General features: G+C 44.4%; 4 protein-coding genes across 9 annotated transcripts in view; 3 read left to right on the top strand and 1 right to left on the bottom strand.

Moving 5' to 3' along the window:
* Window positions 1–3,821, top strand: part of ddr1 (discoidin domain receptor tyrosine kinase 1) — a 35,430-nt gene extending 31,609 nt beyond the window's left edge. For all 6 annotated transcript variants that reach the window (XM_035530944.1, XM_035530947.1, XM_035530946.1 and 3 more), the window contains 5 exons: window positions 15–142; window positions 256–453; window positions 757–1,009; window positions 1,227–1,376; window positions 1,470–3,821. In XM_035530944.1, coding sequence (XP_035386837.1) covers window positions 15–142; window positions 256–453; window positions 757–1,009; window positions 1,227–1,376; window positions 1,470–1,610 — 870 coding nt within the window. In that variant the 3' untranslated portion in view covers window positions 1,611–3,821. The remainder of the gene's footprint in view (window positions 1–14; window positions 143–255; window positions 454–756; window positions 1,010–1,226; window positions 1,377–1,469) is intronic.
* Window positions 3,822–11,752, bottom strand: flot1b (flotillin 1b). Its single transcript, XM_026995733.2, has 13 exons — window positions 11,643–11,752; window positions 11,015–11,075; window positions 9,640–9,715; window positions 8,567–8,657; window positions 8,323–8,466; window positions 8,018–8,137; window positions 7,835–7,930; window positions 7,128–7,280; window positions 6,778–6,959; window positions 6,635–6,680; window positions 6,286–6,423; window positions 6,021–6,185; window positions 3,822–5,353 (listed from the first exon to the last, which is right to left on the bottom strand). Exons 2-13 carry the CDS (start codon window positions 11,055–11,057, stop codon window positions 5,330–5,332), a joined length of 1,278 nt encoding a protein of 425 aa, XP_026851534.1. The 5' UTR covers window positions 11,058–11,075; window positions 11,643–11,752; the 3' UTR covers window positions 3,822–5,329.
* Window positions 11,753–12,295: 543 nt separating this feature from the next.
* Window positions 12,296–17,844, top strand: tubb5 (tubulin, beta 5). Its single transcript, XM_026995732.2, has 4 exons — window positions 12,296–12,425; window positions 14,722–14,830; window positions 15,212–15,322; window positions 15,585–17,844. The coding sequence occupies exons 1-4, from the start codon at window positions 12,369–12,371 to the stop codon at window positions 16,643–16,645; spliced, it is 1,338 nt and encodes a 445-aa protein (XP_026851533.2). The 5' UTR covers window positions 12,296–12,368; the 3' UTR covers window positions 16,646–17,844.
* A 3,146-nt stretch (window positions 17,845–20,990) lies between these two features.
* Window positions 20,991–21,623, top strand: part of mdc1 (mediator of DNA damage checkpoint 1) — a 9,136-nt gene continuing 8,503 nt past the window's right edge. The window contains exons 1-2 of the mRNA XM_035530721.1: window positions 20,991–21,037; window positions 21,290–21,428. Coding sequence (XP_035386614.1) covers window positions 21,302–21,428 — 127 coding nt within the window. The 5' untranslated portion in view covers window positions 20,991–21,037; window positions 21,290–21,301. The remainder of the gene's footprint in view (window positions 21,038–21,289; window positions 21,429–21,623) is intronic.

Here is a 21,623-nt window from a genome sequence, read left to right as displayed (position 1 = left end):
CTGCCTCTTCTAAGGTTCACCTGTGCGAAATTGAAAACCCTCAAGACCTACCGAACATGGAGTTCCCATTCAATGTGAGGAAAGGGCGCCCTCTATTGGTGGCCGTGAAGATACTGCGGCCGGACGCTTCTAAAAACGCCAGGTAGAGCAAAGGCCACTTTTCCCACAGCACCTAGTCACACGGGACCAGGAGGCAGAATGGGCAGCTGTTCCACATGTGACACGCAGTGCCGTTCTGCTTGGTCTGGTCCGCAGAAACGACTTCCTGAAGGAGGTGAAGATCTTGTCTCGCCTGAAGGACCCCAACATCATCCGGCTGCTGGGGGTGTGCGTGAGCAGCGACCCGCTCTGCATGGTCACCGAGTACATGGAGAGTGGAGACCTGAACCAGTACCTCTCCCAGAGAGTGCTCCTGGACAAGACCGGACCACTGAACACCACTCCAACCATCAGGTACGCCACACACACACACACACACACACAGATTTTGATTTGCTGCAGATACACTTGGTTTACAGCAAGGTTCCCTCAGTCCTTTGGGACCTGGCGATGGCCCACATTTCAGCTCTCCTCAGCTCCCAGCACTAAGCAAAGACTCGGCACCCTTGAGTCCTGATTCCGGAGTGCTGGAATCTCTGGAGATGAGCAGGGGGGGAGGGGAGGAGGAGGGAGGTCCCTGACGACCAAGTTAGGCAAATGCTGATATGATGCAGAGATGTCTCAGCCAATCACAGCGTGGCATGTCGTGTGCTGCAGCTACCCCGCCCTGATCTCCATGGCGAGTCAGATTGCGTCAGGCATGAAGTTCCTGTCGTCGCTGAACTTCGTGCACCGGGACCTGGCCACGCGGAACTGCCTGGTAGGGGGGGAGCGGTCCGAAGACGAGGAGCGTCACATCAAGATCGCCGACTTCGGCATGAGCCGCAACCTCTACGCCGGCGACTACTACCGCATCCAGGGCCGTGCCGTGCTTCCCATCCGCTGGATGGCGTGGGAGTGCATTCTCATGGTGAGGAGGCGTGGTGGGGGGGGTTTGTGTCTTTGGGTCTCTCATTTGCTGTCTTGAAGTCACTAATGTTTGATTCTACCACAACAACCAATTTTGTTTGAATTTGTTTTTCCCTGTCTTGTCGTGTGTGTTTGTGTGTTTGTGTTTGTGTGTGTGTGTGTGTGTGTGTGTGTGTGTGTGTGTGTGTGTGTGTGCGCGCGCGCGCGCGCTCGCTCAGGGTAAGTTCACCACGGCCAGTGACGTGTGGGCATTTGGGGTGACACTGTGGGAAATGCTGAGTGTGTGTCAGGAGCAGCCCTACAGTCACATGACTGATGAGAATGTCATCGACAATGCAGGGGAGTTCTTCAGAGACCAGGGAAGACAGGTAGACAGACACACACACAAATGCACAAACAACATACACTAAAGAACAGGCTTTGCTTCACCTCATCTCTCTCTCTCCCCCTCTCTCTCTCAGGTATACCTGGCTCGGCCAGCTGTGTGTCCACAGGGTTTGTATGAGCTGATGCTGAGCTGCTGGAACAGAGACTGTAAACTCCGCCCCTCTTTCGCACACATTCACTCCTTCCTCACTGAAGATGCCATGAACATGGTGTAGCAAGATGGAGAGAGAGAGAGGAGAGACAAGATGGGACAAAATGAAACCAACTCCTAACAGCCCATCACTTCTTCAAACAGAAGACAGATTTATGGATGTGTGTGTGGCTGTGTGTGTGTGTGTGTGTGTGTGTGTGTGTGTGTGTGTGTGTGTGTGTGTGTGTGTAGACCACACAAGCTGGTGGAGGGGTAGCTGATGTAGAAGTAGGCGGAGCTAAGCATTCTTATGTAAATTAGTATACTATGTGATTGGTGGGTTAAGAGACACTGCTGGTCCAGTGCTCTCACTTCACCTGCTTCAAAGCTAAAAACCCAAACTAGTCCTAACCTCATTCTTGAACCCTGTTCCCTACACCCCAAAGTTAGTCCTTAGTTTAAGTGATAAACCTACACCATGAACCCCTTACCTAAGAATCCAGAATTGTTTAACCCATCATCTTAATTTTTGTAACCATTTTCTACAAATTGGTGGAGGGCTTTTCTTTAGCTGAACAGCACATACTATGATCGATGTAAATGAATGGATGGATTCATGGAAATCTTTAACCATAGCGATTCCCAGCAAAATAAAACTGCTACTTCACTAATTACAATAACTGCACAAAGCATAATTAACTAACCAATAATAACATTACTGATACAAAAATATTTTAACAATCAGTAGCATTTTAAACATTTATTTTTTTAATTAAGGTAACTGGTAGTTAAGGATGACTTGTGTCTGATCTCGTGGGCACGAGTAGATCAGTGGTGAATGATTTATTACTTAAACCCAGCACGGGGAGTGCATCTTCATAAGCATTCAGTAAGCTGCACACATACTCAAGACTCTTCTGTTCGAGTAGAATTATTAAGTGATTATTTTTGAGGGGTTATTCTTGACATGTCATGATAGACATGAAGCTTCATAACCATTTTGATCAATTCCAATATTATACTGCCACACTGAAATAGATTATTGAGGATATATGTGTAGTAAAACCTTTCCACACTGGGCCTTTAAATGACAAATTGGGGCGGTACTGAAATTTTAATGAAATCTTTCTACTAAATGGAAGCTCATCAGAGCTCAGTATATGGATAAAAAAAGAAGACACAGACCCACCCACGTTGTTTACATCTGACTCCCATCTGAGTGGTGTGAAGTGTAGCTAACATGAGCATGGCATGACCCATGTGGGGTCATCAGAGATGAGCTGTGCAGTATGTACTAGTAAACCTGAAATGGAAGAAGGAGCCAAGAGATAAAGGGTAAGAAATTAAATTCCTGTGGAGGGCTTTTAATGCAAAAAGTGATGGGGCCTCAGATCCTGTTTATACTGCAGTTGTGAATTGAACAGGATTTTATTCTGGTCTAGAATAAATCCATATGAATGAGTTTAAACCGTATTTTATTTGAATTGAATGAACACACAATATTGTACTGTGACCTGCTTCCTGATGACCTTCACATAACGTCTTTACTACAACTCTCACACACGCACACAGGATTGGAAAGAGAAGACAAACATAGCAATGGTAAAGTGTAAATATGTATATCAGTAAGTGAAAGGAGTGTGTGTTCATGACGGTTATGCATTGACTTCTCAGCGCCACCAGGGGCCGCTGTTGCACTTTAATGTCAGTCTGACCTATGACATCACCAATATGAACTTCTTTGGTTGTTGTGTGACTAAATGTTCAGTATGACAGAGCTCAAAAAGGCTGTTTAACCCACAGGATCATTTACAAAACTTTCTACCAGCAAACTGGTGTAGCATATACTTCTACAGTTCGCAGAGTAAAACTCCGCCATCGTAAAAACCCTAAGGTGGTGTCTATGTTTGAGTGGGAGCAGAGTAACAGTAAACCAACTAATCATAGTAATATGCATACTGTAATATACCTAGTGAATGTGGTTCATAAATGGTTATGTTGCTATGACGTCAAGTGACCTTTAACCTTTTTGATACACTGTAGTCCTGAACTAAATCTTGTATTTTTATAAATCTGACTTCAGGCATACTTTGTCTTCAGCTATGCCTTTCTGTTCATGGTCCTTTAATGTAAAAATTAAGAATATGTAAATAGTCAAGGGGACATAATTTTCTTCACTAATATTTGATATCTTTGTTGTGATGGGTCTGTCAGTGCTTTGCTACCTGTGTTCAGTGCTGTTGTCTGTTGTCTATTTTCGTAGTTGTTTAAATAAAGTAACCATTATAGTCAAATATTTGTTTGCACATGCTAAGTATTTATTTATTTTTAGTTAATGCAATCTACAACCACATACGGGTTTTTCATATAAACATTCAGAAACATGGCACAGACGTGTACGAGGGTGAATCGGTTTAGATTTACACGGAGCACGAGTGGGGGAGGAGTGCTTGCCTGACTAATGACATTACAGTCCAGGGCAGGAAGCGCCCTTCTCTCCAGCCAAAGGACAGAATGAAATTAGTGCTTTGGTGGGTAGTTAGGCACATGACATCAGCATGCACGTCTGAGAAAATGGCCTGTGAGGAACTTAGTGAGAAGTGAAGGTAGAAACTGGAGAAGCCCAGAGCAGAGGTTTTCAGTCCAGTCCTCCCAGTGACTGCTTCAGCTTCCAACACACATCAGCAGCGCTTGGTCAGGACTGGACAGACATCCTCTACTCAAAGCATGAATAGGTCCCAGAACATACAATGATGCACTATAAATGAGATAATTGTGCATCGTTCACATCCTCCTCCAACTACCAACTACAGGATTTACCCAAGCTGTGAGACGCAAAAGCCTTCTCACCCTTTGTGGATGCCACATGTGTCTGACCTAGATTTAGGAGACTCTTCATGCAAATGTTATCAGCGTTAAACCACACCCCTTCCTCTCTTCTCCCACTCTCTGTATAGACTTACAAGTATCACATTCAAACACTCTTCTTTGAAGTCACCTATTTCAGTTATTAGTCACTGAGGTTATAAAGTGTGTATTGTCATCTCCCTGGTGCATAGTGAATATGACCAGTAGTGAAGCAGACAGTCAAAGCATGCAAGCAGGTAGCACGACCATACATTCATTCACATTTATATAGCCTAACGTGAACGCTTATCTAACAGTTCCTCTTTATGGTTTCACATTACCAAGAGTAAGAATAATATAATATAGTAACAGTGTTTTACACAGATCAGTCCATTGATATAAAAACAAAAAACATGAGCTCATGTTATAATCCTCTGGCTCAATTGACACAAAATAGCAGTTCCATCGTTTTACTTAATTGCCTTCAATTAGTTAAACAAGTATTCTAGCTCATATAGTCAAGACTACCTTGGACTCAAACAGAGTTAATAAGTGAAAACTGCACAGGTTACGTCCCAAAACCTGATGCCCTTTGAAATAAACAGACTACCAGCAACTGCAGGTTTCATCCAAGTATAGACAATGCAGACTAATATAAAAAATCCCACTTTGACCACAACAGCTTGCCAGTGGAACAGGACAACCCCTTACCTAATTCAAAACAAAATCACCTGATTGAATGATTCAACTGGACCTTTTCATACAAAATTAAGTGTCTTATGATCGGTGTAAAAACGACGGATTACAAAAACAAACAAAAAAATCCCATGAAGTGTAGAATTACAAGGCTTTAGGAAAAGCACAGTCATGCAAATCTGCGTAGAGGACCTGAGTCCAGGCGTGATGTCAGCGTTCGTCAGGTACGCCCCTCCCCCTCCCCCTTCTTCAGTTTCTTATTCAGCGCACTCGGGTGGAGGCAGCCTGTAAACACATGACACCGTTTAAACGTTTCTCCTTCACCAGCAAGACTGCAAATGACCACACACACACACACACATCCAACCATTTAAGACGCCTGGAGTCGCTTCAGGGAACAGTGACAGCAGTGGACATGAGACAACGCTCAGCACACTGGAGCCCTTTAAGAGAGACTTCCCCTTTAAGAGAGGGGGCAGGTTGTTTAAAAAAAGGATGAAACATAACCTCGCTGGCCTAAATTTTAATATGCCTGGTGGGCAGCTGTGGTCATCCAGACACTTTCATATGTGTGCTAATGTTTATTGTGAAGCGTTTCCTACAAGCGGTGAGATTCTGCTCCGTTCGGTTTCACAAGGTTCCAGTGGTTTGGCAGTTTGACAAGATGCGTTTCTTCTGCTTCTGGGAAGCAGTTAACGGTATTCCCGATGCTGGCCAGATTGCAGTACAGAATGGAAGTGGCCATAACGTAAAAGAACTCCTGCGTTTCTCATCACCCGATGAGATGATGACACAGGACACAGAATTGCAGAAATCCCCTGACGACTCCCTGCTGTATCAGTGTGCTTTGACAGCAGTGGGCAGATTAGTTGTGTAAGCCTTCGCACTCTTGCTGTGGATATGATAAATACAAAAGTCTGTGTGTCTGTGTGTGTGTGTGTGTTAAAATCACCTGAGAGATGTTGACTCCAGTCAGTTTCTCCACAGTCTGTGGTAGGCGGGTCATAATGTCCAGCACCTCCCCTGTCAGCTTGGCCACGCCCACCTCCGAGCTTCCGCTGGACACCATGGTGATTTTCTGCGCTGCCCCCAGGGGCTTGCTGACCTCCTCGGCCATCTGGAAGACACAACATGCTTCAGTTCCTTCGGCTACCTGTTCTGCGGTACGTGGTACGTGTTGTGGGTCGTGTGCTGGGTGAACGGCTGCGTGTGCTGACCAGAGGCAGTTTCTCCAGCAGCATGTCCACCATGGCTCCATCCTTGTACTGCTTGAAGGCGTCAGCCTTCTTGTTCATCTGCTCGGCCTCAGCGCGGCCCTTGGCCTCTGTGGCAAACGCCTCTGCCTCACCCTTCATCTGAGAGAGGGAGAGGTGGGGAGAGAGAGAGAGAGAGAGAGAGAGAGAGAGAGAGAGAGAGAGAGAGAGAGGAGAAGGTGTGTGAAAGAGAGAGGGAGAGCACTTGTCTGAAATGTCCTGTCCTCATTATGAAGCCTCTGATGAAGCCGACTCTCCCTCTGAGCTCTATGAGGGTGGAGGAGCAGCGTGGAGACGCGCTCTACAAACTCACACGAATGGACTCTGCCTCCGCCTCCGCCTCCATGATCAGCTGCATCCTGCCAGAGTGGGAGAGACAGAGGAGGAGACACGTTACAACACATGCCGCGGGGCGTTGGCTCCGGGCCGCGACCTCCCGCTCGGCGTGTCACTCACCGCTCGGCCTCGGCGAGTTTCTCCAGGCGATATCTCTCAGCCTCGGCCGGCTTCTTCACCTTGGCCTCAAGCTCCATCTCCTTGCGCGTGATCTCCTGCTCCTGCAGGGTGATCTGCTGCATGCGCTCCACCACCTGCACCTGCATCGTCTCCTCCTCGATGCGCTGCTTGGTCTTCGCCACCTGGAGAGAAGGCACGGCACGCGGTCAGCCCTGGCACAGCTCCTCGCCAAACACTACTCGGTCCCCTGATCGCTGAGTATATGAATTGGACATCCTGCCGACTTCGAGAGACTGTGGAACTAGCTACGGTTTAGGAGTTTGGGACTGTGGGTCACATGACTCCGATACCTGAAGCTGATAGGCCATCTCGGACTCGGCTTTCTTGGTGTTGATCTCCGCATCATAGGCGGCCTTCTTCAGCTCGTAGTCCCGTTGAGCCTTCGCCATCTCAATCTCGTTTTTGTACTGTGCAGAGACCTTCTCCTGCGTGGCGTGCGCTTCCTACAGACACACACACACATACACACATACACACACACACACACACACACACACACACACACACACACATACACACACATACACACACATACACACACATACACACACATACACACACATACACACACACACACACACACACACACACACACACATACACACATACACACATACACACATACACACACACACACACACACACACACACACACACACACACATACACACACATACACACACATACACACACATACACACACATACACACACATACACACACACACACACACACACACACACACACACACACATACACACACACACACATACACACACACACACACTAAGTGGATTCAGATACAACAAGCATACAGTGTACAAGGGTGATTAAACCCTTTGGAGGAAAAAGTTCAAAATTATGAGGAGAAAGAGAGAAAGAGAGAAAGAGAGAGAGAGGAGAGAGTGAGAGAGAAAGAGAGAAAGACGAGAAAGAAAGAGAGAGACAACATGACTACTGTGAGAAGTATAAGAGAGGAATCGGCCCCCATCCCCACCCGGATGACGGCATCTCTCTTGTACTGAGCCTCTCCAATGCGGGCGTCTCTTTGAACTTGAGCGGTACGAGCTTTACCCAGAGAGTTAAGGTAACCCTGAGGGCAGAGAGCAGCACAGACTCAGTCAGTGTACAATGGACGACAAATGCTAATGAACTGATGGGGCGGTTGGGGGCGGGTTACCTGGTCATCATGAACATCTTTGAGTGTATAGCTGACCACACCAATGCCCATGTTGACCAGATCGGAGGAAGCCACCTTGAACACCTGCTCTGAAAACTTCTTGCGATCTTGATAAATCTCCTACAGAAAGAGAGAAATCACATAGAAAGAAACAGGTGCAAGCTACAAGTCACTCACTACCTCCCATTGGCTCCTGCAGTAGGCAGTAACAGTCATAGTTGTAACAACATTTCAGGACTCCACAGGTGATTCGAGTACACTGAGGTAGGCATAGGTGTGTGTGTAAGCACGTGCATCAACAGTACCTCCACAGTCAAATGAGCAATGATGGCTCTCTGGTGGCCCTCCAGCGTCTCCAGGGCGATCTGGGAAATCTCAGCCTCCGTCTTGCCCATGAACATCTGGCAGGCTGCGGCCAGCATCTCCTTATTCTGGCCCTGGATCTTCACCTGTAGGGGGCAGTGGTGAGCGCCGCGGGGTCACTGAGCGAGATGGTGCAAACGAGAGTGGGCAGGCGAGCGAATGTGAGTGTGCTTGCAGACGACTGACCTGTGCGATGCCAGTCACAGAGATGGGCACGCCATGCCGGGTGTAGACCTTATCACTCTTCACATTGAGAGTTAGTGTGTTCAGGCTTATCCTGAGAGAGAGAGAGAGAGAGAGAGAGAGAGAGAGAGAGAATGAGAGAGAGAGAGAGAGACTAAAAGAGGGTACTGCAAGCCCAGTGGAACTGATTGTATTTGGAGGATGCTGTTAAAAGGAACTGAGACTGAAACAGATTGAAGAAGGGCCACCATTAAAAAGGTCGGGGGCATTCACTGATAGCACTGCATTAGCACTTAGCAGTGCGCCCAGGAGGTCTAAATGACTGAGCCTAATTACTGGCTGCACTGCCAAATGCCACTGAGAGAAATCTAACCAACAGCCGCTTTATCCTCAACAACAACTAACAAAGACGCGGTGACTCCAGCAGGGGACAGTCTATTGATCTACCCATTTCTGATGTAACATGGGAGATTTACTTTATTGGGCCTATTTGACTCCTGTCAACACTTGGCTCCACGGGTCCACAGTTTCGCTGGCTTCACGGGCGACGACATTTCTAGGGTTTTGATCATGCTGTAGGCCAAAGCCGGTGCTGTGTCAGCAGACATGGCAGACACTCGTACACCAACAGCAGTTCTATGGCAGTTCTACACTTCCAGCCAAACGCTTTGCTCTATAAGAGACCCGTAACATACCTAAAGCTCCTCTTTATCTGCAGTGTTCTAGCCATTTGCTAGGTCATCATTCTTGCCTAGCTCCACTACGGCTGTGATCACCATAGTCGTACTGATGACTCTGATATCCCTGTTAACATGAGGAACAAAGGCCAAGGATCCCGCAGTGGTATGTGTGTGGTGCACACTTTCCTGACATCGGTTGCCATGTTAAACGCATGCTATGTTAAACAAGGTCTGTTTGTTTGTGCTGTTCAGAGAGCAGATGACAGATTTACTGATCTAATAGCCAGCATTATTAAGGATGTGTGCTATCACTGTTCATGGCATGCCAAGATATTCATATTGCTTTTTTTAAATTTACGCTTTTTTTATGGACAGGAGAAATGTTGAGAGGAATACCTTTGAATTTGCTGAATGCATGGAAGGACAAACACTCTTCCACCTGCAATCATTATGGGAGGAGAACGGCCACAGCCTGAGAGGCGAGGAGAACACAAAAGAGAAGAGTTCAAAGTATGGGCTCAGTTTACCAATCAAGTGGACAAACATGTTACAAACACATTCCCCTCACTAACCCCCAACTCTGTTACAATAATCTGACCAGTCAGATTACCACGGTCCAAATGCCCTTCTATCTTAATGATTAATGCCTAAGGCCAACACTTGCACTTTTGTGCATCAGTTCACTATTGGTCATGCCAAATCATTTCAAATGACACCAAATCTCTTACACAAAGCAGGCTGTGACACATTTTTTACATTTATGGCATTTAGCTGATGCTTTACAACAAGGATAAAAGCAAAGGATTTTTTTTTTTTTTTTTAAACCCAGACTGGTTGTGTTTAAAGGCCAGAGGTCTAATCCTAGTGAAACAATTAGTGTCTATAGCAGCCATCATGTGACGATGGAATCATTTTGAAGCGCCACTTCAAAATAAATGCTGACAAACCTTTTATACTGCAACAACTGTACTTCTGCTTTTAATTTTCTAGAGTGAGAATTTAAAGTCTAATAAGCAGTAGAGCACACAGCAGTACAGTTACAACTGCTACCAACGGTGCCCATCCCAATCACGGTAGATGATTTAGCAAATAAAAAAAGAATTTAAATGAGACAGATCTTCATGCATGCATATTTTATTTTTTCAACACTAAATTTGTGGAAATTGATATTTGTGTAAATTTATATTACTTGATATTTCTCTTGATGTCTCTACTTTAACATCACTAGTACTAGAGTCTGAGCCACACCAGGGATACAGGTACAAAAACACTGATAGATCAAATGCAGACATTGTCTGTTATAAATGCACATTTTAATAACTGTAATCTAACCCATCTCTTTCTCCCCAATTCTTAGGCCAATGGGCAAAAAAAAACACCGGCGATCCACAGGCACAAATTAAGTAACGTGATGTTAAAAAAACAAAAAAAACAAAGCAGATGTGCAATCTTAGTTAATACACTTTTTTGACACTGCAAAATACAGTAACCATATAATTCTAGACCTCATATATTCTAAAGGTTTTCTACTTTTATACATCATTTTGATTTAACACAATAAGTAAAATTTCTTGGTCAAATAATTACATTTTTTTATTTTTGCATCTATTTGCAACTAGCAATATGCATCATTGAGACTTAATGAATACTATCAGAGTAATTTACATAATGTCCTAACATGCATCATTACAAGGTCTTATACCGCTAGCTACCTATAAATAATGTAAATAAAGACAGTAAATAAAAGTTACTGTCTAATGTTTGCTCTTACCTGAAATCACCATTGCCTCATTGGGACCACATGTGTAGAACATCTTGACACTGGATCTAATCTGTAGAAAATGTGATTTCAACCCCTTAACACCACATATGCCGTAATAACGTTTCTCATCATAAATATCTAACCATCGCGAATCAGGCATCGTATATCACATCGGATTTACGAGTCAGCTGTTTATTTTATCTATAAAGTGCATATCACTTTCCCAAAAAGTGTGTTAATCCAGTCTTAGCGAACCAGGTTCCTGCGCCAACGTCACACGCATAATTCGTTAGCAGGTTAGCTAGTTAGCTGTCAACATCAGCCTGAAAGCTTTGCGTTACACTTAGATAGCGCTAGAAAAATGACCCTGAATAGTGCAGATTAGGGAAACATGGTCAGGGTTTCTAATTAATTAGCTAGCGTTACGGTAGAAAAACACCAACTAATTAAAGCTAACTTTACCAGCATAAGGATTTGGGAATTCGCTAGCTAGTCATTTAGTTAGCTAGCTAGCTAACAACTTACACAAACATACAAAATGTATTTATACTTAAATAAACTATTTGAACTTTGACTATATTTAGCTAACATATTATCCTGAATGTTTTGTCGTGATAAACTGTCGAATATTTCTCACCGAGAGTTAACCGCCGAGAAGCTATCGGATAGATTTCCGCAATCGCTGAAACACTGGGGAAATTGTTTTGTTGAGGTAAAAATGTCAACGGAACAACACAGACTCTCGTGATCCCCGCCCATTCGTAAAATACATGGCGAATTAGAGCGCCCCCTGGCGAAAGAAGCTGGTCCTTCACAGCACAATCTTAAACTCAAACCATAATCAGACATTGGAATATCAAACACAATGTAGTGTATTTTATACGCGGGCTTCGTTGTGGTTTATGTCATAGTGCCACTTAAAATGGAAAAGTTATGTATTTTAAAAGTTAAAATAAGTAAAAATTAATCCGTAGTATTCTAAATTCATAAGAACAACGTCTTTTCATCAATTAGTAGAGTAACTTGCATGAACTAAAGTTTAACTTTAAATGTCAATCGTTGAAAAAGATCTATAAAATACTTATAAAAACGTGATTTGTTTTTAAAGAACTTCTACCATCAACTTATCTACTATCTGCTCCCCTACTGCAGTGTGATCCGACCAACGCTCCGCCCACACCGCCTCATCCGCACCAATCAACTGGCTCAACAGCTGGGCGTTGGCACGCCCCCGCCTGCTACGACCCGAGCCTCGTTCTGGAGTCAGCCCAGAGATATAAAGCCTTTGTCCGCGCATCGTCGGCACAGCGGAGACACGCGTGACGTCTGGGAAGCGGAGACAGCGGCACTCGAGCTTTAAACCATGAGGGAGATCGTACACATCCAGGCCGGCCAGTGCGGCAACCAGATTGGTGCCAAGGTAAGAGGAGGCTTTGTCTTCTTTCCTTTAAAAAGAAACGTGCTCCCAATCTTTTGGAAAGTAGGAGAGCCGCAGTTTTCACTGGATATGAGACGAAGCCTCAACAATGAGAACCCCAGATTAAAGGAGTGGCCTGGCAGCCTCCTACATGAGAATCATTATTTAGTTTTCATGTTTGTAAAACAATATTAAGAAACTGCTACATTGTTATGACATCTTGTTTCCATGATATTTTAATTCAAATGCAAATTTTGTTCAAACATAAATCAGTGTGACTGCGATGCCTTACGAGCCACTGTCTGGGCACTGAACAATCCTTTAAATCCCCACTGACCTAATGCATGATATCAACATGTAGGACAGTCTAAAACTTTTTTCTTAACACTATCTGTCTGACTCGTGTGCTTTGGGATTGCAGGGATTATATCCCTTTTCTCAAAGTAAAATCTCTGATAATCACATTTTGCATAATGCATAATACAAATGCATTATCCTCATGTGTGAAATAGGATAGTAATTTGTTGTTGATATAGAAGATGTAATTTTTTTTTAATTTTTATTTTTTGCATGTCCACATCAGCCGACAAAATGGATTGCCTATATCGTGCATTAATTTTCGCTTTTCCCACCCATCTCCTACTCCGGGCGTGGCGTGTCTGCCGGTTGCACTGCACAGCCTCACACAGCGCAACTCAACACTATGGAAGCTAATTGTCACCCGGCTCGCTGTCACAAGCCCTTTAAACAGCTGTCGCGTGGATTTTTCCTTGCGCAAAATTTACAATCGCCTTATGTTTCTGACCAAAAATAAATATATTTCTTCAACAACAATCTACACGGTGATGCTTGTTTGTTTTCTAAGGCGACGTTTCCAGTCTTTTGTGTGAATATCGCTTTGGTCGGTGTAGCGCTTTAGATGAACGAGCCGATCGGAGAGTAGGAAGGGTGGGGCCAGAAGACCACTGACAAAGAAAACTCCTTTGCTCATGGAGAATTTAAACAATGATCCGACACGGACGACGTCTTCACCCCGACACATGATTTAATCACGTCATTTGTCGTTGAATTTTCTTTTTAATTGACGAATTGTGCTTGTTCTTTTTCCCCTATACTCTAAAATAAGACTATAAATATGATTATTTTATCAAATAATAATCTGTGCTAATGACATTTCGTGTAAGAGGCGCTCTGAATTGCTGTTGGCCCTTTATATCTTAACACTAAAACGGCGATAACGGGCACTTTAATTACCGGGTTAGGCGTATGGATATGGGTTTGGTTGCATGGGTTCATGAATGGAGATTCTCATTTTTGAAAAAAACCCATTAGAAACCCATTCGATTGTTTCCTTAAATGCCAACTGATGTGTTGGTCTTGAGTACCGTTAGCCTTTGGGTAAAGGCACCAGTGCATCGCGCTGACTGACTGGTCATACCGTAACTGCCTAATCATTGTCTTGAGCTCAGTTAGGGGTGGGGCAACCAGTAATGGGTCTCCCAGCTGCTGCGTGCCAGCCTGTGGCACAAACCCGACTTGGGTCGAATCACAGATGAGTAAATCACGGTTTATTCTTGACTGTTTTGCCACGCAGTCTTACCCAGCCGTTGCACTGGCTCAGAAACGACAGAATATTTTAAGATGACAGAATAACCGTCATTCTTCCTAACGTGAGATTATAATGTCTGACGCGTGATGACGAGGCAGAAGTCTGTGTTGGCTTGACGGTTGGGTGGGATGAGGAGGGATTTGCAGCCATGGATGACTTGGCTGTGCTGATTAGCATTTCCTGCCTCTGCTCATTCTCCCAGCACGTTTCTGCCCTCTATATGCCTCCAGATCTACCTGCCTTACTACTGCCCCAATCCACCCCCTCGTTCTTTCCTTCTCTGTTTCATTTTCTTTCTACTTTCACTACCACTCAGCTCAAGGTGATTCTATGTTTATTTTATTTATTTACTCATTTATGGAAATAAGACAATAAGTTCCTTGTATACAGATCCAGTGGTTGAATTAAAATGCATGGTAATCCATGCTACTCACCCAGACCTGGCAATAGTCATAATCTCTAGTGTACATTTCATCTGCTACTTTATACATATCATCTCCAAACCGATTGATGCTGCATTGTCAGGCGCACAGAGACGAGGGCGTGCACGCAGAAGGACAATGGTTGGATACGTGCTTTTGTACCCTCTATAAAACTACTGCATGACTAACGATCCTCCCCTTTTAAAAAGTCATTTTCTACTGTAGATGAGAGAGATTAATATTATTAAATTGTATTGTTGGTTTACAGTTCTGGGAGGTGATCAGCGATGAGCATGGCATTGACCCAACTGGCACCTACCATGGAGACAGTGACCTGCAGCTTGACAGAATCAGTGTCTACTATAATGAGGCTACAGGTACCACTCTAGAGCTTGTACACCCAAACGCACACGCACACATGCATGCATACACACGCGCACGCCTGTGCTACATGCATGCGGGAAAAAGGGTTAACCTCTACCTTAGTTAAGTTCACCAAGATTTTGACATTGTAAGATAATAACATGCATATGATTCATGTTATAAATGGTTATAAATAGATATTTGTATTACATGCTGCATTTATAACATTCTGACATTTCAGTTCAGCCAATTAAAATGCTTCATATAATTGGGAGAGATCACAACAAGATCCTTTCTTTTTGGATTGCATTCTGTTTTTCTCTTCTGTATTGAGCTGTATTTGTGTCTCTATCTCTCTATCTCTCTATCTCTATATCTCTCTTTCTCTCTTGGAGGAGGTAAATATGTGCCCAGAGCTATCCTGGTGGATCTGGAGCCTGGCACCATGGACTCTGTTCGCTCTGGGCCCTTCGGTCAGATCTTCAGACCTGACAACTTTGTGTTTGGTGAGTTGCTGTGGGAGAAGGCAGCAGACCTGGTTACAGCTTGACTACATTGTTCTTGTAACATTTGCATTTCATTCTAAGAAATCAAGATTCTTTGAGTACTCTTGTACTAATGCTTTTATAACCTTTAACCTTTTCTCTCTGTTGGTCTATCAACCAGTTCTAGTTTTTATTGGTAACATTTAATAATTAAATATTATAATTAGACTGTTCAAGGTTTACTGAATGGACAGTCTTATTGTGTCTTGGTGACTCGTCGCAGGTCAGAGCGGTGCTGGTAACAACTGGGCGAAGGGTCACTACACAGAGGGGGCGGAGCTTGTGGACTCTGTGCTGGATGTGGTGCGTAAGGAGTCAGAGAGCTGCGATTGCCTGCAGGGTTTCCAGCTCACCCACTCGCTGGGCGGAGGCACAGGCTCGGGCATGGGCACCCTGCTCATCAGCAAGATCCGCGAGGAGTACCCCGACCGCATCATGAACACCTTCAGCGTGGTGCCCTCGCCCAAGGTGTCCGACACGGTGGTGGAGCCCTACAACGCCACGCTGTCCGTGCACCAGCTGGTGGAGAACACGGACGAGACCTACTGCATCGACAACGAGGCGCTCTACGACATCTGCTTCCGCACGCTCAAGCTGACCACGCCCACCTACGGGGACCTCAACCACCTGGTCTCGGCCACCATGAGCGGCGTGACCACGTGCCTTCGCTTCCCCGGCCAGCTCAACGCCGACCTGCGCAAACTGGCCGTCAACATGGTGCCCTTCCCCCGCCTGCACTTCTTCATGCCGGGCTTCGCCCCCCTCACCAGCAGGGGGAGCCAGCAGTACCGCGCCCTCACCGTGCCAGAGCTCACGCAGCAAGTGTTCGACGCCAAAAACATGATGGCGGCATGCGACCCGCGACACGGCCGCTACCTCACCGTGGCTGCCGTCTTCCGCGGCCGCATGTCCATGAAGGAGGTGGACGAGCAGATGCTCAACGTCCAGAACAAGAACAGCAGCTACTTCGTGGAGTGGATCCCCAACAACGTCAAGACGGCCGTGTGCGACATCCCGCCCCGCGGCCTCAAGATGGCAGTCACGTTCATTGGCAACAGCACGGCCATCCAGGAGCTGTTCAAGCGCATCTCCGAGCAGTTCACGGCCATGTTCCGCCGCAAGGCCTTCCTGCACTGGTACACGGGTGAGGGGATGGACGAGATGGAGTTCACCGAGGCTGAGAGCAACATGAACGACCTGGTGTCCGAGTACCAGCAGTACCAGGACGCCACGGCCGAGGAGGAGGGAGAGTTCGAGGAGGGGGAGGCGGAGGAGGACGCCTAAGAAGAAGGAGGTTGAGCGAGAGCGAGGGCGGGGGGCGGGGGGGGAGCAGCATCCGGAAAGCTTTTAAGGAGGAAAATGTAGCTAAGCACATACGGATGCAGCCGTAAGTGTCTGAAACAACGTAGAAGTTAGCAGTAGATAAATGGGGCCAAAACGACCAGAGGAATCTTCAATGGATGTTCAACCCGAAATGGAAAAATCTCACCCTCAACACTAGTAGGGATCAGTGTTCATAAGTCTTTTCCATTTTAATCTCTCTTTATCACTGATGTCCTCACTTCTTCCCTGTTCACTGTGGGAAGGCTAGTTTACATGCCTGGCTTTCCTGTACAGATTGCACTTGGTTCTAAACCAGAAACCATTCTTATGGTTCATGCTGTAAATTTGTCCCAAACTGGTCTCCACCTTTGTCATGAAAGCCAGCGGGTAATATCCCAGCCCTAAAGGCATAGAAGCACATCTGGATGACATCAATCATGCCAATATTTGTCCACTGAGACAGAGAGGGAGATGAAGATCCCGTGCGGACATGAGTGTTAAAAGCCATTATTTATTCTTCTTTTCCCCTTTCGTTTTTTTGTCTTTGCTTGCTTTGTTTCGAAGCACTGCAAGAAAATGTGAAACACACCTACCCACAGAGCATATTCAAATGGAAAATAATGTAAAAGTGTTTGTTTTTCTCCTAAATGTGAGCATTGCACTACAATGGGACAGCTTTGGCAGAATGATGCAAATTCCTCATGCCCTCCGTCACTGAGGATTACAGTATTCAGTCGAATGGTTTACAGATGTGAAGGATTATTATGAAGAGACTGAGGAAGAGAGGCCAGAAGGAATGATGGGGTCCACAGAGCAGCTGTTCAGCCTTCCCAACTCGACGCCAACCAACGTCTGTAGGGGGAAGGTGCAGACAGCAGCAGTACCGTAGATTGTGTGAAAAGACGCAAAGTACGAAAACGTTGGTTTCGGAAGGTTGGAAAAGAATGTCAGTACGACCTTTAGGATCTAGGAAGTGTCCTGTATCTGAGCCCGAAGGTTGTTTTTTTTGTTGTTGTTTTTTTTAAAGCTGTTTTTACTTGTTTGGGTTTTTTTGCATCATGAAGTGTCCCTTGCGTTTTATACCTACTTCAGTTTCCTATTGGAAAGTTTTTTGAGCCTCTGGAAAAAAAAGAGTAAAATAAACTTGAAACTTTGTTTAATTTGACTGTTTCTTGATTGTTTGATGGTGTTCTCATTATCTCTACATTTAAAATCAATACACGGCAACATTTAAAAATTTTACATTCCAGGATTCCACAGCAGGTGAATCTACAATTGATTTCTAATGAGAAAATGGAAACTTATGAAAAAGCAGTATAAGCAACAATATACAATTTACACCAATGATGAAATAATAGTGTGATGGAACCACACTCTAAATATAATCATCCTGTGATGAGAAGCTCAGGAACCTTGTCTTCAGACAACTATATTCCTTACTGGTGTAGGCTACTGTTGGGTAAAGTTTGTCCAATTTCTGGTAACAATTGGAAGGAATAGTTTCCACACACTTGGACACAAGTTAATGTAAGGTTGCATGGGGTGGGACAAACCAATAATTTCTACTGTATTAGATCTCTGTTGTCTGTGTACTAACCAATGTGGCCCTACCAAGGAAAGCTTCCGACATCATTGGTGATCCTGCCATGCGAGCTAAGGCACAGTAGTTATATAGCACTTTACATGAGCAACTGACAGTTTATTCTCCTGCCAGCTGGATAGCATAAAGTTCTGGAAGATCTGGGTCCATAAGTCCTCCTCAAGCCTTACTGCCTCAGTGGTCACCTAACCTTCTCATTTTCTGCTGCCATTCCTCACCACATGAACTCCAGCCCATGCCTTCCTACCTGTCACTCATCATTGCTAATATTCCATTATTTATTTACCTTAAGGAACGTATACAACATGCTCTACACTTCACCTGCACAACTCATTTTATTGCTGAGGTTTTAAACTCTAATTCTACACAGTTCCAGAACTGTAGGCATTAATAAGGCTCTGGCCCCATCTTTGTGTCTGTAACAACGTCCACTTTTTTGTGAAGGCTTTCCACAAGATTTTGCAGTGTGCCTGGAATTTGTGCCTGTTCAGTCAAAAGAGCATTTGTGAGGTCAGGCACTGATGTTGGACGAGAAGGTCTGGCTCACAATCGTCCAGATTCATCTGTACAGTGGGACTGAGCTCTGCGCAGATCACTGGAATTCATCCACACAGGACCTTGTTCTGTGCACAGGAACACATGCTGGAACAGGAAATGGCCTTCCGCAGACTGTTGCAAAGATGAAAGAATATAACCATCTAAAATATATTTATATGCTGTAGAATTGACATACAGGAATAAGCATTTTGATTATGTGTGTGTGTGTGTGTGTGTTAATCAAAATGCCATTATTCCTGTATGTTGATATATATATATATATATATATACAGCTCCAGAAAAAAATAAGAGACCACTCCAATTTTTTCTTAAATCAGCATCTCCACATGTACAGCAGCCATTCCATTCAAGTGTTTGTTGGATTCCTTCACAGACACACATCATTCTACTTAATGAGATGCAACAGTATAAAAACCACTGCTGCTGTCATTACTATTCTCTAGTTATAGAACCAGCTGGATGGGAAAAGCAGTGCTAGGACTACCCAAAAAATAAGTGTAGTCAAAATACAGCTACAGACCGAGCCAAAAGAGTTGAGAAGAAAGGTTCTTAATGAGGAAAAGAAGGGTTCAGTTGTAGCTTTACTGGCAGAGGGATACAGTGACTATCAGGTTGCTTCTATCTTGAAAATTTCAAAAACTATGGTTCATAAGAACAAGGTCAAGCAGCAAACACATGGGACGAAAACAACTCTCTACCGACCGTGATGATCGCCACCTCATTCGAATGTCACTTAACAAGCATAAGATGATGTCAAGCGACCTACAAAAAGAACGTCATGCAGCAGCTGGGGTCATGCAACACCGAGGGCAGTTCGAAACAGGCTTCTGGAGGCGGGGCTGAAGTCGTGCAAAGCTAGAAAAAAAGCCCTTCCTCAGTGAGAAGCAAAGAAGAACCAGACTGAAGATTGCTAAGTACCATAAGGATTAGACCGTAGAGGACTGGAGTAAGGTCATCTTCTCTGATGTGTGCAATTTTCATCTTTGTCCAGCACCTGGTTGTGTAATGGTTAGATGGAGACCTGGAGAGGCCTACAAGCCAGAGTGTCTCGCTCCTATTGTGAAATTTCGTGCAGGATTGGAGATGATCTGGGGGTGTTTCAGCAAGGCTGGAATCAGGCAGATTTGTCTTTGTGAAAGACGCATGAATCAAGCCACTTACAAAACTGTGCTGGAAGAAAACTTGCTTCCTTCTGCTGACCTTGCTCTGATGTTCCCCAACACTGATGATTTTTTTTTTTCAACAGGACAATGCTCCATGTCACACAACCAGGTCAATCAAAGTGTGGATGAGGGACCACCAGATCAAGACCCTATCATGGCCAGCCCAATCTCCAGACCTGAACCCCACTGAAAACCTCTGGAATGTGATCAAGAGGATATGGATGGTCACAAGCCAACAGACAAAGCTGAGCTCCTGGAATTTCTGTGCCAGGAGTGACGTAAAGTTGCCCAGCAGCATTGTGAAAGACTGGTGGAAAGCAAGCCAAGACGCATTAAAGCTGATTAAAAATCAGGATTGTTCTACCAAATATTGTACTGTATTGTAAATATTGTACTGAAATATTTGTACTGTATTGTTTATAAATGAATATGAGCTTGTTTTCTTTGCATTATTTGTGGTCTGAAATTTCAGTAACTGTTTTGTTATTTTGAACATTAGTCATTTTCATGAAAAAAAAAAAAAAAAAGCTCTAAAATACAATATTTTTATCTGGAATTTGGAATAAATGTTGCCATTAGTTTATAGAATAATGGTCAAACATATACCCATCAATTGTTGGTCTCTTATTTTTTCCAGCGCTGTGTGTGTGTGTGTGTGTGTGTGTGTGTGTGTGTGTGTGTGTGTGTGTGTTTTATATATATATATAAAAAAACACATTTACTTATTTTATTTATTTATTTATTTATTTATTTATTTTCTCTAAGTTTTTGGCCGCGAAAAAATAGCGTCATTTCCGGACGAAATGAAAGAACCATTGAGAGCCCATACTGGTCAGTGCGCGGGGAAAATTTTAGCAATGGAACACCATGTTCTACCATCGTCCAATTAAAACGTGATGTGTTGAATGACTTGCAGAAAGGACCAATCAATTTTAAGATGGTGTGAGGGCAGTGACCAAAGCGGCCAATAGAGAGTGGCGTTTACTTTCCGGCCGTTCCGGAAGTTTGCTTCCACTACAGCTGCTTGATAAAGTATGTGACTACATCTTATTAATAAAAAAAAAACAAAGAACGATCGTAGACCATTTTACAAATGAACGATGTCTTAAATGTAACCTTGTTGCATGTTTCCATGACTTTTCTAGTCCGCATAGTTTCTGCAGGAGTCGGATTTTTACCAAAGCTGGCATGGCCCTTAGCTTACCAAGCTATTAGGCTAACTAGAGAGTCCCTTGTCTTGCACCCATAGTGTAACTGGTAACTATCGCTCCTCGACCCCGGCAGGCAGGGCTGCGTATGGACGCCACGCAACAGATCGAGGTTTCTTACTCTGAGGAAGAAAACGGTGACGATGAAGGAGGAGACGAAAGAGAACCGGTAGCTGCTTTGAAAGTGTTCAGAAATAACCACATCCCAGAGAGAGGTGAGTGTTGGGACGGTCCCTCTCATAACCCCTTAGGAAACGCAGTGCTAACTGGAGTGTGATCAGACACTGTATATAGGCAATGTCCCATTTGGTAACTTATCAGGATTTTGCTGTACGCTGTTTGTTATTGTACTTTACATTGGTCGCAAATGGTCGCTCTTAACAAATCACGTTTCCAGCAGTTTAATCCGT

The sequence above is a fragment of the Electrophorus electricus genome, chromosome 10, assembly GCF_013358815.1.
Source record: "Electrophorus electricus isolate fEleEle1 chromosome 10, fEleEle1.pri, whole genome shotgun sequence".
NCBI lineage: Eukaryota > Metazoa > Chordata > Actinopteri > Gymnotiformes > Gymnotidae > Electrophorus > Electrophorus electricus.
The sequence above is the reverse complement of the archived record's forward strand: the minus strand, read 5'-3'. Positions and strand labels throughout refer to the sequence as shown.

Excerpts from the sequence above, each read along its gene's own strand:
- flot1b (XM_026995733.2), bottom strand. The coding sequence starts at position 11,057 with ATGTTCTACACATGTGGTCCCAATGAGGCAATGGTGATTTCAG. Across the intron at positions 7,281-7,834 it reads AGAGAGATGCCGTCATCCGG|GAAGCGCACGCCACGCAGGA; the intron begins GTGGGGATGGGG and ends GTGTGTCTGTAG. Across the intron at positions 5,354-6,020 it reads CTGGAGTCAACATCTCTCAG|GCTGCCTCCACCCGAGTGCG; the intron begins GTGATTTTAACA and ends ATGTGTTTACAG.
- tubb5 (XM_026995732.2), top strand. The coding sequence starts at position 12,369 with ATGAGGGAGATCGTACACATCCAGGCCGGCCAGTGCGGCAACCAGATT. Across the intron at positions 12,426-14,721 it reads GCAACCAGATTGGTGCCAAG|TTCTGGGAGGTGATCAGCGA; the intron begins GTAAGAGGAGGC and ends GTTGGTTTACAG. Across the intron at positions 15,323-15,584 it reads ACCTGACAACTTTGTGTTTG|GTCAGAGCGGTGCTGGTAAC; the intron begins GTGAGTTGCTGT and ends GACTCGTCGCAG.